The 15,904-nt window shown below is 35.9% G+C and overlaps 1 protein-coding gene across 1 annotated transcript in view; it reads left to right on the top strand.

Annotated features, from left to right (window-relative positions):
* Positions 1-15,904, top strand: part of LOC122747036 (ABI family member 3 binding protein) — a 313,537-nt gene that overhangs the window by 178,306 nt on the left and 119,327 nt on the right. The window contains 4 exon segments of the mRNA XM_043993253.1: positions 1,072-1,146; positions 2,835-2,906; positions 3,425-3,499; positions 14,705-14,779. Coding sequence (XP_043849188.1) covers positions 1,072-1,146; positions 2,835-2,906; positions 3,425-3,499; positions 14,705-14,779 — 297 coding nt within the window.

Genomic DNA, 15,904 nt, shown 5'->3' with positions numbered 1-15,904 from the left:
TACCATGTTTTCCAGGAAGCCTTCCTTCATTAATCCTGTTAAAAGTGATCCTTCCCTCCTCAAAATCCCCCAAATCATATTATACTAGTCACCTTTTCCTTAACCACATTCTACCTATTTGCATATTTGTTATATCACCCCATTAGTTGGTAAGCTCTTCGAGGGTATGAACTGCTTGGTGTTTTATTTTTAATATTTATGTCATGAGCAGCTAGCATGGTGCCTTACATAAAGTAGGTGCCTTGCATTAGCTGTGATAGAATGCTTCTCTCAAAATATCTTGGCTGTTCCTTTTGTCATGGGTTTGTAGGTAGTCTTATCTAAAGAAGAAAGAATGAACTCTTCAATGCAATTGTTTTATAACCCTTCTCCTTTTGGGGAATTCAAACTCATGATTTATGTGGTTTTTCCCCCCTAATTTCAGTGTGGTTGGTAAACTCCAATAAAAGTAAAAGAGCCAAAACTCCAATTTCTTTTCTACCTCAAAGATTCAGCTACTTTTTTGGTTTGTCGTGATGTTGGACAGGAGAGTCCTTTAAATTTCCATATTCTTTGCCAAATCCCCCTCAGAATTTTCCACTTCAGAAACTCTTATGCTAAAATCAAAACTGGTATTTCTAAGGGCTCTCTTGCTTATTACAGATCCACAGCTCTCAAATGTCAGGCTTAACTGCTCACACCACTTTCTAATTTTCACTGTCATTGTTTCAGATTTTAAAAATATTTACTAAAATTAAGGCCTTGCCTTTGATCCTGGGTTGGAGGATGGCAGCTGTATTGATACACTTAACTTAGAAGTTAAGTCATTCTTGGGTCTCCTTTCCAAGGTGTTTCATTGGAGCAATAAAATCTATTTTGTGCTAGCTCTGAACAGACCTCCTGACTCTAATTAAAACTGACTTTGGAAACTCCTGGTTCTAAGCTACTCGAGAAAAGAGGTGTTGAATGAGTCCCAGTTGTTGGTGTCATTTGTTTATTTAAAAAAAAACAAAACAAAAAAAAGCAAAAACTTATGGTTTCTTACATCTTTAACACATCTTATTTGGTAAAATTGACATTTTTACCTTTCAGAGACAATGGAAACTGTTCGAAGAACCATGAGCCCTACTGTGACTAACGTCTTAGAAATTTCAGAAGCAACTTTGGGTAATGCTGAAATCTTTTCTTTCATAAAACACCCCAACATTCACACAGGAAATAAGTAACACTGGTGTTTTTAATCCATTAACATTGTTCCTTTCTAGGATAAATTAACTTTTTTATATAATTACCTACCTCACAAAGCTGAGTATCTAAGAGATTTAGTGTAAGGAAGACAATTTTTGTGAATTTTAAAGTACCATACACATATGAGAGTCAATGTGAGTTATGCACAGGGATTCTCTCTCTCTCTCTCTCTCTCTCTCTCTCTCTCTCTCTCTATATATATATATATATATATATATATATATATATGTGTGTGTGTGTGTGTGTATGTGTATGTATATGTATATATATAATATATGTGTGTATATATATATATATAATTATAGATGCCTTTAGAAAGCTGGTGAAGTCTATAGACCCTTTATCAGGATAAAATGCAGAAGGTTTCAAAGGTTCAAGGACCACCCTGAAATCTATCCACAGTCTCCAGATTAAAATCTCTTGCCTAGTAGTGGAACAAAGAAATTCTGGGTTCAGATTCTGCCTATGATACACTGACCATGTGACCCTGGGCATGTCACTTAATCTCAAAATCATAAATTGCATAGAAGGTGCTACCTGGCATCCATGAATATATTTCAGAAGGTGCATGAAGCTGGATGGGGAAAACAGTTATGTCTTTATTTCAACATAGTTGGTTTTCTTTGTAAGCCTATTTATTTTATTTTATGCATTTATAGACATTATTCGAAGAAGGGGTCCAAAAACTTCACTAAGCTGCCACATGGGGATCTATGACACAAAAAAAGGTTAAGAACCCTCCTGTTTTAGGGAAATGTTGTAGCTAGTTACCATTGAGGGTTGAAGTATGCCAAAGATTTTCTCACATGCAACTTTTTCATATTTATAGTAAAATCAGGGAAGAATGTAACTTGAATAAATTACTTCTGGGCATTTAGTCCTGCAGTTTCAATACTGTATTTGATTTTTTTAAACTTGATTTCAATCCCAGGAAAGTAGATTCTTGATTACCAAGGCCAGGAGGGAACAATTTTTTTTTGCTATTTGAAGTGACAATTTTTTGCTATTAAATATGATTGTGCCAGCCAAAATTATGGTGTCACTTTAAAGAGAATTTGATATTTTTCCAATAGTTCCTCTTAAACACTTAGAACTAATTTTCTCTCTCAACTAATAAATGGCATCATAGTCTTCTCAAAGAATTATTTTTCTTTTATGGAAAAGTTGTTTAAGTCAATTCATGACCCATAAAGGTAATTGTTTCTCCATAAGGGGAAAAAAAACAACATACAGACAGAGGCTTCTGGGGTGCGGGATGGGGAAGAGTATCTTAACATTTTTTAGTCCAAATTTATTTCAAGCTTAAATTTATAGGAACCATGATTATTTCTGTGGATACACATGAAGTCATTTGAAGAGATGAAGATAATGAACTGTTCCCTCTGATTTTCCTGATAAGCACCGTACTCCACATATAGTAAAAATGTAGTGTATTGTTTTGTGGTGCCCTGCATTCTGTGGCATTCTCTAGCATGGTAAGGCAGAAGGAAAACTCAAGAAAAGTGTGTATAAGGGTTTGATTTTCTTTCTTGAATCTTGTTTATTTTTCTTTTTCTGGCTAATGATTTTGACCTTAAGTTATTATTTGTGTGTGTATTTAATTACAGCTCCAAACAGGCTTCCAGAATTCCCTCCAGCCAAAACACCATTCCCTGTGGCGAAACCTAGGGCGACACTGGGTAATGGCAGTATTTGAAGTTTGGTAACAAATATTGTATGAGTGGGGGAAAGGGTTATTCTCTTAGCTATTCAGGAAAATTCATTCTGTATCTACACAGTCCTAAATTAGCCAAATCGATTTACTCAATTCAGTCAACCAACCGGGGATACAGAAAGAATCAGTTGTTTGACTAAATTTTCTGATAAATTCACTCAAAATAATCACATTGTGATTCCTCTTCCCCCTGCAGTGACCACTTTTATTGCATCATATTCTGTGAAATGTTGGTTTTATGGAAGCAAATCTGGCCTCTCTAGCTGAAGACCAAATGGGTTTTCTGTAAGAATGTAATGGGTGTATGGGTTTACATTTCTTGCTTACGACTAGTGAACCATTACTTGAACAGTTTGTATTTTCATTAGAGCCTTTGCACAGTCATTTACCAAAAAATGGAAATATATCATTTTCCCCCTTTCTCCAATAACCTACTACAAATACTGTTGGGTTTTTTGTTTCTTTCTTTGTTTTTTTCCATAGGTTCAGATGAGATACAGTGGATTGTCCCTACAGCCAAAACATCTGATAGTCCAAAAGTTCTGCAGCCCCACACTGGTAATTGCCCTTTAAAGTTATTTTTAATAGATTCATAAGAATAGCATTAAGTCACTTTGTAGGGTTTTGAGGGATGGATTCATAGATTATGACTACTCTGTGATACAACAGCCTCTGTGATAATGAGTGGTTCTGTCATTTATTATCTATGAATTTTTTTTCCTGCTGGAGAAATTCAGCTATGTTATATTTGTTTTAAAGATATGTATGTGTTTCAGGGGCAGCTAGGTAGCACAGTAGATAAAGCACAGGCCCTGGATTCAGGAGTACTTGAGTTCAAATCTGGCCTCAGACACTTGACACTTACTAGCTGTGTGACCCTGGGCAAGTCACTTAACCCTCATTGCCCCACAAAAAGAAAAGGAAAGGAAGAAAAGAAAAAAGATATGTGTTTCAGTTTGTGGACATATTGTTGAAAGTCTGTCATCTCCTAATGAATTATCAGTCATCTCAGTGTTTTTCCTGTTTCAGACACCTCTTTAAATTCATGTCAACAGTACCAAAAGATAATTAAGTATTCCATACCATAATAAAAGTAAAGTCATGGAGCTGAATTCATAACAGCGTAATGTTTTCTTTGCAGGTAGATACTGGTTGTTGATACCTCAAACACAGAAAAATGTTAAACTGCTTTAAAAACTGTCATCAGGCCTTCTAGGCTACTCCTGTATCAGCCACTAATTTGACTTTAGCCAAGTCACATGACCTCCGTGGACCTTAATTTCCTTTCCTCAGACAAAAAGGAGAGGGCTGGATTGGATAAATGACTGGTCAAGTTTCTTCTTCTTATGAATTCTGTTTCTGTAACAAATACTCTACTCAATACTTTACAGATGTCTTAGGCTATCTTCACACCAGAATGAATTATATGGTTAAGTGAAGTGTAGGAATATTACCTTACAGCATTTTTTAATTCAATAGAAACATGAAAGGGAACAAGCATTTATTAAGCATCATGTGCCCAGTAATGCATTAAGCACTTTACAAATATTCAGTGTATCTTGATGTAATGTGGCCTTTCAGACACTGAAAATATAACCTGAACAACAGCTTTTAAAAAAATTTAATTCTCCCATGTTAATTACAGCATTATTTTCCTTTGTATTAAATTTTAATTTGTTGGGGCAGCTAGGTGGCACAGTGAATAGAGCACCAGCCCTGGATTCAGGAGGACCTGAGTTCAAATGTGGCCTCACTCACACACTTTATACTTACTAGCTGTGTGACCCTGGGCAAGTCACTTAACCCCCATTGCCCTGCCAAAAAACAAAACAAAACAAAATTTGTTAAATATAAGAACATCTACAAAAGGACAAATTTAATTACTTATTAACACATTGATAGATATAACTATGTAATTCCCCTACTAAGGGCAATAAATACACCAAAGTGCTCTGCATATTGCAAGTCAACAAGATCTCTTCTCAGATGTCTTATGTCATAATAATCCAGGATGGTTATACCATAACTGAAAATAGAAGTGAAATCGGTTTCTCAAATTCTGTGGGTGGAGTTAATTCTCTCCTCTATATGGCACAGCTTTGGGTGCTACAGAGGCTTTCTTTGGTCTTCCTCCTGATAAAGATATCTCCAAACATAAAAATGATAAGTCATGTCCCATAAGTTATCTCTATAACATAGTTATCATGTTCATTTTTATCCTTTCTCAGAGACTTTCAAATGATTTTTGCATTTATGTGCGATTTGATGTTCCTGATTCTTAAAAATTACTCAGAGACTCAGTTTCAGTCTGAATAATCAAGAGAATAGATAAATAAAGATAAAAATACTCTCTTGCTGCAATGGGAAAAGTATTTATAGTATTCAGAGGACCTGGGTCTGATTCTAAATTCTGCCATTTATTCCTTAACCTCTCTGGGTCTTAGTTTCCTCATTTGTAAAATGAAGGGACTGGAACATTATTCTGAGAAGGGGTCCACAGGATTCAACAGACAACAGAAAGAGAGAGGGGGGAGGGAGGGAGGGAGAGAGATGGGGGGAGAGAGGGGGAGAAAGAGAGAGGAGAAAGAGAGGAGAGGGGGGAAGGAGGGAGGAAGGGGGGAGGGAGAGGAAGAGGAAGAGAGATTAGAAACCCTTTAGCAAGAAGATATCTAAATCTGTTATTCTATGAATTCTTAATGGGATAACCTCTCTTTTAGCCTAGTCTATAAAATCACTGATCCCATGTTATATTTCCTTTAAAAAAGAACTAAATTTTAGCTTGTATTAATGACAATTTTGGTTGCAAAACACACACATTTCTTTTACTTATTGTGTTTTAAAATGTCTAAATGCCCCAATCATTCAGAGAACGTTTTTTTTTCTTACACAGCTATGATCTCCTTATCTGAAATTGTCATCTGAAATGACAACTTCTGTAAAGTATTGCTTAAATGGATGGATTGTATATTCATTCCTTGGGCAATATCAAGATAGCTATTAAGAAAAGGGAGTGCGGGGCAGCTAGGTGGCACAGTGGATAAAGCACTGGTCCTGGATTCAGGAGGTCCTGAGTTCAAATCCAGCCTCAGACACTTGACACTTACTAGCTGTGTGACCTTGGGCAAGTCACTTAACCCTCATTGCCCCACCAAAAAAAGAAAGAAAAGAAAAGAAAAGAAAAGGGAGTGCAGAGTGAGGGAGAGGATAGTCAGAAGTAAAACACTTTTGAGGAGGAATAGGTAAAAAGAAGATAGAGTAAATGTCATGGGAAGGGAGTGGGATGGAGGGAAATAGTTATGATGATTGATTATATGGCAAAACATATGGTACCTACTTTGCTGGGCTTTTATGAAGAAAATTATCTGTCAAGCTTAAGGTACTATATACAGGTTATAATGAACAGGATACTATCAGAAAAACCTGGAAAGACTTACATGAACTGAAGCAGAGTGAAATGTACTGTATACAAAATAACAGCAATAGTGGGGGGATGATCTGCTGGGAAGCATGTGGTTATTTTCAGCAAGGCAATGATCCAATATAACCCTGAAGGACTTATGAAGATTGCAGTCCATCTGCAGAGAAAGAACTGATAGTATCTGAAAACAGATGGAAACACATTTTCAAATTTTTTTTTCTTTTCCTCTTTGACAATTCTTTAATCTGAAGTTTTGGTTTTCTTGACTGTTTGCTCTCACAACTAGCTAATATGGGAATTTTTCCATGACTACTCATGTAAAAAAAAAGATATATAAGTGGAAATAATAAAGGCCTACCCCATAGTTATATACCAACAAGCCAAATTAAATCTGAATTCTATATTTATAGAAAGAGAAGAGGTGTTACAAAATATTTAAGCATTTAGGAGAAGCATTCTAAAAAAAAGTCAGTTTCTGACAATGAAATAGTATTGGTTTTAGACACATTGGAAGGTGGACAATTTCCTATGATTTCATTGTTGTTATGGAATAGTCCCTGCAGCACATATATACTAGCTAGGGTATTCTTCATGTGGAATAACTCCATCTTGTATTTATACAACACCTTTCTTCCATGAAACTCTAGTGCTTTTCATTTATTATCTTGTTAGTCTCTCTCTGGTATCTCTAGGAAATAGGAAAGGAGTGACTATTAATTTTTAGATAATCAAGAAAAGTAAAAACCAAGCCCTAAATCAGTGGAGAAGGTAACAGGAGGTGCTTGATCTTTGAAGTCCTTATGATTAGTTTTTCTATTCAATAATACTACCTCCAATTCATAAGTTAGAAAGTACTATAAATAGCATAATTTTAGGAATTTGAATGCTTTACCAAAAACATCAGAAGAAAGTACAAAAATCTCATTGAAACCAAATTTCTTATGCAAATAGCAATTCATGCTACATTATCTTTAACACAGGCTACCATTAACTCAGACATATTTCCATAATTAATAGAATTTTCCTTACCACCCTCTCCAAGTTTCTGTTGCCACATACGATCTAGTAATTCATTGGATTTTAATTATTATGGCTGTGGGATGTCTACCTTTCAGTCAGTAACTTTGCATAGTGTCTGATACATAAGACCTAAGTAAATGTTAATTTTCATATTTCCGTCCTCCCTTCCTCTCTTCTCCTACCTTACCTTTCTCATTCCCTCCTCTATTTTCTCCTTCATTTCCTCTTTCCTTTCCTCTCTCTTTCCTTCCCCTTCCTGCCCCTTTCCCTCCATCTTCCTTCCCACTTCCTTTCCTCCTTCCTTGTCTACCTTTCTTCCATTCTTCCTTTTCTCTTACTTTCCTTCTTTTCTTTCCTCTTTCCTTTATTCCTTTCCTTCTATCCTTCCTTTCCTTTTCTTTCCTTTACTCCTCTCCTCCATTATAGTTGCTTTCTTGTCATTCTGTTTAATATTTCTTAGTATAATTAAATATTGAAGATTCACTTAGGCCTCTACCTTTTGCTAATTTTAAGAGTTGAATGTCATATAAGGTTTGTACCACTTCTCTCTTTTAATTAAATTTCTTTTTGACTCAGTTCTTGGGAAAACACAGGTTGATTTTGTTTCTTTTGAGATTCCATAAATAGGCATTACTAGTCAAGGTTAAAGATCTTATGGAAAAAACATTCATTATCATTTTTACATAGCAAAATTAGAATTTGCATTTCCTATTTAGCTTGGTAGATGATTACTACAAAGATGCTTAGTTTTTTAATATTGTGGAATATAATTAAAATAATTATATTAATATATTAATTAATTAATATAATTAAAAACTATACATTTAAGAAATAAAATTGATCAATTCTGTTAACTGAAAAATGATGAGTGCAAAATTTTAGTTACTATCTGTTACAAATGCTAATTAGATGCTTTTGTTTATTTTTTTTTTTAGTATTTTCTGGGGGGCAGTTACTTAGGTATATCAAAATGAGATGCATAATAAAAAATAGATACTTCAACAACACCAACATTTCTACCTACATATGGCTTCTAGCAGAATGTAGCTTCTGCTGAAAGCTATATATGGGTATTTTAGATGCCACTAAGTAAAAAGAATTCCTACCATAGAAAAATAAAAGGAAAATTGACAGCATATTTCCTCCCAGCTAACACTTAAATATTCCTTCCAGTAAAAATTTGAGCTGCTTTATTTATGGAAACAAAGCCTTAAAACAATATTTAAATAAAAGAATGATACAGAAGTTGAATTTGTCAAATTAACATAAGAAGTATATTATAGATATCCTACCCTTAAGTCTCAAATTAGTGTTTACCTGTCAAAGACATAACTGATGAACTCACTGGGAATGCTTTTCATTTTTAAAGGGATTGCCTATTTGAAAGGCATTTTGACTTCTAATTGGACAATTTAAGTAATTGCAGTTGTGATATTAAGCTTGTGATGGAAATTTGTTAATTTCTCTAATATAAAAATAGTAAAACTAATCCTTGGAAAAGGTCAAATCAGGCTGGTAACAATAGGTCCAGAGTTTTATAGAACCCACTCTACAGAACTCTGACTGGTTAAGTGACTAATCAGTCCCTGAGGGAATAAGGCCTTGGCTAATAAGATTTGTGAGTTGGAAGAGACCTTGAAGGTCTCCTAATAGAACCCATACTAAACAATGAATTCCCTCATCTAGTGGTCATCTGGCCTCCGTTAAAACACCTCCAGTCATGAGGATCTACACCCCATTCCATTTTTAGAAGGCTCTAATTGTTTAGGAAATTCTTCCTTACATTGTGCCAAAAATCTGACTTTCTGGCTTATCCAAATAGTTCTGGTAGGAAAAAGAAATAACCCAGGCTCAGATGTATATAAACACGAGAGCACATGAGATATTCATTTTCACCTGATTTCTCCTGTCAGAAAATTATTACAGGGCATGAGAGGAGAATTCATGTAATTTATTCAGGTTCTATTCCTATTTAATGATGGTCTGATACCTTCCATTTCCAAAAGAATAGCTCCCGTAATATTTGTAGAGCTTCTAAATCTCTGACAGGTATTTTTATGAGGGAAAAAAAAAAAGGATTGTTAGTGCTTTTTGGTTGGTGGTGATTTTAATGTAATACTTCCAAAGACAAGTCTCAGGTTTTCTAATTGTTTGGGGTTTTTCCCCAAATATACAAAGACTCCTATTTTCCCATAGGTTCTGATCCCCAATTCACCAAAATAGTTTGTGTAGAACTTTGGGTCTGCTGTTTTCTTATTCTGGAGTGAGACTTCTGTCTTTTTCTCTTACTGAAGAAAAACTCCAGCCCAATGGAAAGTGATGAGTCATTGTTATTGGAATGGAAGATAGCCATTTGAATTAAGTACCGCGTGGCTGCTGAAAGTTAAACAAAAAGAAGTAACTGATTGCAATCCCAAGGTTATAGTCCAGTTTATGGTGTTTTTTAATCCTAAAAAAACCTTCATTTTACTTTCTTTCTTAATTCATGATCATCAGGCCAACTTCCTCTGATTCTGAACTATTCCAGAGATCACAGAAATATTTCTAGGCTTCCTGTTGTGTAAAGTTACTTAGGCGCTATCTTGAGACAATGAACAATTATATTTAAAAGCTTTTCGTGAAAAAATGTAAGAACACTCTATTTTTTTCCAATTAGAAATTATATTTATGGCATCAGAAGAAAAGTAGAGTAGGAAACAGAAATATGAAAAACACTCCAAAATTGTCCACATTCTATAAAGTACAGGCAAAATAAAAAATTGAATATTGCTTATGATGAACAAACATAAGGAGTACTGTACTTAGAAATAGATTGTTTGGGCATTGGGTGGTTCACAAAAAGCATTTTAAAGAGGCCAGCTTCCATACACAGTGCTATGCTTGCTGGGTGAACAGCTGATTTTCCAACTGACCTGCCCACCCAATTTGAAAAAACCCTAGAGAGAAAGAAAGCTAGATAGAAGTGGTGGGGATGCTTCTGAGAGCACAAGAGTAAAAATAAAGTTCACCAGATGGTTTACAGATTTTTGTCATTATTGTTGCTGCCTGTTAGAGATTTATAGCTTCAGCCTCTGTTTTGCTTGGTGAGCATTTTCTTACAAATAATAGCTTTATAACATTCAAAACCAACTAGCGTGATGTTCTAGAACCCAATGAACCCATTATTCATTTAGGCAAATAGTATTGGGATCTCCATGAGTTGTGTGTATTCATGGTGTGTTCTCATATTAGTAGAAGGAATAGTATTTTAGCTGTTTATTGAATCTATGTACAAGGCTCATCTTGATTTATATGTGGTTTCTAGGCCAATACTTTGGTAGCAAGGGGTGGTACCTAAAATCCTGGGAAATGTACTACTAGAAAGTTCTATACAAGAGAGATGTTTATTTGTTCTCTCAATCAAGTCATAGAGATATTTTCGCCCCAGCGTGTGATGGCATGCTGTCAGACATGCTACTAAGTGGCTATTTGATAATAGATGGAAGAATCTCTATATTAATATTAAAGAGATAATCTGAAGTTTGGGTTTTTTTATTGTTTTCTTTCACAACCTAGGTAATGTGGCAATGTTTTCCATGACTACTCATGTATAACTTATTTTGAATTGCTTGAGTTATTGTGGGTGGGGGTGGGAATGGAGGGAGGAAGAGAAGTTGGAACACAAAATTTTTAAAAATTGATGTTAAAATTTGTTTTTACATATATTTTGGAAAATAAAATTCTATTTAAATAAAAAAGTTTAAAAATATCAAAGAGAGTTCTTTCACATAATTAGCAAATTTTAGGAAAACTAAATGGAATTTTCAGTCCATTTTCAATTATAATTGCCTTTTAGTAGGCAATAATTGTTCTAAACTAGTTTTAAATATAATTTATGTACTTTGAAAAAAATAATTAGTGTGACTCATTCCTCCAATGACATTCAGGAGACTATGTTCATGAGTTTCTGTAGGCAAAAAAGCCATCACTTGGTTGCCAAATCTGCAGTAGTCCTACTTCCCAAAGTTAGGTTGGTCCTCAAACAACAGACTCTGGAGTCAGGTGACCTGGATTTAAATGCCATTTCTTACAATCCTGCTATGATTTTGTACTAGCTATTTAACTTTGATGGGCCTCAGTTTCCTATCTGTAAAATGAAGAGGTTGGGCTAGATGGACTCTGGATACTTACTCAAAGCCTCTCAAGTTTCATAGGACCACCCAGGATCACTTTCACAGCATGCTGAGGTATTGGAATAGAACTTCAGTGAAGGCATGATTGCATGTTCTATTTAAATAGCAAGAAAAAAATGTACTTACCCTTTAATCCCAGCAAATAATTAGTACATTTAATTTGATGTAATTTAGTTCTCCAATTCTAAAAACAAAAGTACAACCAAGGGTGTAACTTACTCCCAATTATCACTATCTTCTCCCTCATGGACTTCTAAAACAAGATTAAATCACCATGATTAGAAGGTTAATTTTTATTTTCTGAAGGCAGCCAATGTTGGTGTGTTTTCCCCATTGATCCATGAGTTACATGTCATATGAGCTTTCTCTTAGGAATCCTTTTGTGTGTGTGTGACATTGGTTTCTATGAATTTATGACTATCTACATTGTTTTATGACAAATCTCTTGGGAGTTGTCTCCATTAAGTTACTTACATATGTATGTGTCTGAATATGTCTCTGTATTTGTGTGTCTACATGTTGGTTAGCTTGCCTGCAATGGAGAGTGTATAATATAGCATATAGGTCACTATTTGAATATGGAATTGAACAAAGAGTATAGGTTAGAAGAACCTTAGATGAAGCCAGGGATCCCAACTCAAACTTATTCACTGGATGAGTATGAGGAACTTCTTTCAACCTCAGTCTCATCTGAAGTGGGCCTAATAATGCTTGTACATGTAACATGGATTCCATATTGGTAGGGTGAAGAAGGAATAGCCCTATTCTGTGTGCTGAATATGCAAAAAAGAGTTGTGACTTCTGAATGGCTGCGAGAATGCTCCCAGAGGGGTCTTTTTGTATTCTGAACCTTTTAAACACCTGGACCAGAGACAATTGAGGGGTACCAGGTAGACAAGACTCCAACCCTCTAGGAAACTTGAGGAGAAATTGTTCAGCCTTGGCTAATCTAGACCTTTTCAGTCTCTTGCCCCCAGCTAGTTTACTGGCAGTGTGACAAGGCCCTCCTCAAACCCCTTATGGGTGGACCAAACCTCAGATCATAGTTAGCCATGATACTGTCAAGCCTTGTCTATATATTTAGACAACCCAAATACATGTATACTGCATGTATATATGTCTTACATATGCTCTATCTCAAGGGAATCCTGGGGAAAAAATTTTGTAAACAAAAGAGTATGTTGTCAGTAGAAGTTGTGAAAACTGTGACATGCTCTTCTGCTTAGCAAAATTATATTTTATAGCTACTGGAATGAAGCTTTACAATTTTAGTCACTGATAAGTATCTCTCTGATGTAGAAAGACATATGCACTGCATAGAAGAAATAAACAATGTCTTTCCTTTGGAGGGAGTTTCTTCTCTGATTTGGATGAGCAGTGTTTCAGTTGATATGAAGAATCTGCTACAAAGTGATATAATCTCATGATTCTCAGAACCACCAACCAAGTACACATTTTTTTTTTTTGGAAGACTTGGTTTTGTGTTTTGTTCTTAAGCTTCACAAGTCTTTCCACTTATTTCTCACATTTATCAATCATCTCTTCCCCCACTTGCATCTTTACTCTCTACTCCTCTTACCCTGTTTTTGTTGCTGTTTTCCTTTGTTTTGTTTTTTTCCCCACCTACAGGGCCAACTCAAGAAATTTCTTCACAAGTTTGGTTGATGTAAAATTCCCAAGTATAAAACACATAACCTTCATTTTCATTTTGAAATTGATTCCAGTTTCTCTTTTCATAAAGAACATGAAATATGGCCTTCAGTGGAATAAATTTTCTAGAAGTCAGATGCCACCAATGATACACCTTTTAAGAGTTAGTTCCTAGCCTTGAAGGATAGCTGCTGCTGGGTGAATAAAAATGGAAATTGAATAATTTTGTTTGAAGGGCCTAAGTAGAATCCAATGTAGACCTTCTGTGTGTGTAGAAAATCCAGTAGTTATTTTTGTTTCTGTGAGAGAAATAATGGGGTTCTGGGGGACCCAGAGGCTCCCCACTCGAGGGAGCCTTGCCTGACCTCTTTTAAGGACAACCCAGAGTCAATAAAGTTGGAGCTCAGACCCTGAATAGAGATAATAGAGATTAGAACCACACCTACCTAAAAGCTTTGCACTCAGAGGGGTCTGTCTTTCACAGACCCTAAACAGCAGGGCACTGCTTATTTTGATATGGGCCACCCTCAAGTCATGCCAATCAATGGACTTGAATGTTACCGGCCAATTAACTTGGGTCAAGGTGCAGTGACCAGCCTCTACCTGAAAAAGGATAAAATCCTTGGGGAGAGTGGGGTTGTGCGCTAGCGCTCGCTCTCTCTCTCTCTCTCTCTCTCTCTCTCTCTCTCTCTCTCTCTCTCTCTCTCTCTCTCTCTCCTCCCCCCCCCCCCCCGCCACGCTTTCTCTCGCTCTTGGCCTAGGATGCTGGAGGAGGCAGACACACTGCCCCCATTCTCTCTCTCTCTTTTCTATCTAGGTATGTAGGGATTCTAATTCTGAGCAATGTGCTCTCTCTCTCTTTACTAACATTTAATATGCTTTAATAAATGCTTAATGCCAAAGACTGGTGCTATAGCCTCTAATTTATAAGTAGCAATATATTAGAAACCCCAGCTAAGTTCCCTAAACCCTAGAACAGAGACAGGCACCCCCATATATTTTCTTTTTTCTTTCTTTTTTTTTTTTTGCGGGGCAATGAGGGTTAAGTGACTTGCCCAGGGTTACACAGATAGTAAGTGTCAAGTGTCTGAGGTCAGATTTGAACTCAGGTCCTCCTAAATCGAGGTCCAGTGCTCGATCCACTACGCCAACTAGCTGCCCCCCATATATTTTCAAATAACACATTTTCCAGATTCCATTGTAGAGCCTATGTGCAGGTTCAAATCAAACTCCATTGCATGGTTTATTTTTTAAGTATTTTTTGTCCTATGTTGGCACTGCCCCATTTCAAATGGATAACATGCATCACATTAGAGTGCAGCTTCAATTCTGGATTTATAAAACTCATGTGTTCAGATCTAGGATGAAAACAGGGACTTTTTGGCTATCTGTCTTTAAGTAATGGAACCAGTATTATGTTACCAGGTAAAGCCAACATTGTTTATAAATGTATAGTGCCATCTTTAAAAATTAATATCTACTCTTCTTCAAACTTTTTTTTAGCACCCTATGACATGCATCCTGTTTTCTCAAGCCCTCCAACAACAGATGAGCCTGAAACACCAATGGCCCAAACAGGTATACTCACTCAGCCTCTCATAAATCTGTTTTCTACAGTCTGGTCCTTTTTTTTTCCAGAAAGAAGAAGAAACAGATCCTCTTTATTTCTCTCTCTTCTCTCCCTCTTTCCAACCCCATAATTACTTTTCTTCTGTATGTTTATGGCTGATTCAAGAGTTGGAGAATCAGACATTGGTCATCACAGGATCATAAAGTTAGAGATTTGTGTGGGACAGTATGGTGTTAATTTTAAGGCCATTGGATTTAGAAGACAGGTTCAAGTCTCACTTTTGTCAATTATTAGCTATATAACAATGTGCAAATAACTTAGTCTCTCTAAAACATAGTTCCTTCATCTGCACAATGGGGATAATAATTCTATCATCTACCTCAGAGAGGATTGAAAGTAAGGTGCTATTTGAATCTTAAGTTCCTATACAGGGTTGTCCCCAAACTCTTAGTGACTGTAAGCTCTAATAGATTAAAACTTCACTAAGAATTTGGAAATACCCTGTATAAATGTGAGTCTTCATTGCCTATATAATAAGGGGGCTGACTCATACTGATCTATCACACGCTATTCAAAATGACCAGTCTTAAAATTGTTTTTGTTATTTGGGAAGGTTTGCTTATCTGTATGCAAATAATCTTTTTTTAAAAAAATCTTTATTTTTGACTGATTCCAAAATCAGACTTATTTTAAGGGTATAGTTACATATCACTGTGTTTTAGTGTATTATTTCTCATCATAATATTCTATAGAATCATGGAATTGGAAGGGGATTTCAAAGGGCATGGAGTCTAAGCCCCTACCTAGTAGAAAATTCCCTTCAACAGTATACCTGAGGGGCATCTAGGTGGCACAGTAGATAAAGCACCAGCCCTGGATTCAGGAGAACCTGAGTTCAAATCCAGCCTCAGACACTTGATACTTACAAGCTGTGTGACCCTGGGCAAGTCACTTAACCCACATTGCCCCCCCAAAACAAAAACAAAAACAAAACAACAGTATACCTGATATAGTGCTCCATAAGGGAGGACAGTTATGAACAACATAAAATAGAAAACTGTGAAGTATAATGCTTAGCACGGATTCCACTAGTGGTTACAAAATACAAAGAAAGAAATTTGCAATCACAGGAC

The sequence above is a fragment of the Dromiciops gliroides genome, chromosome 3, assembly GCF_019393635.1.
Source record: "Dromiciops gliroides isolate mDroGli1 chromosome 3, mDroGli1.pri, whole genome shotgun sequence".
NCBI classification, from domain to species: Eukaryota; Metazoa; Chordata; class Mammalia; order Microbiotheria; family Microbiotheriidae; genus Dromiciops; species Dromiciops gliroides.
The sequence above is the reverse complement of the archived record's forward strand: the minus strand, read 5'-3'. Positions and strand labels throughout refer to the sequence as shown.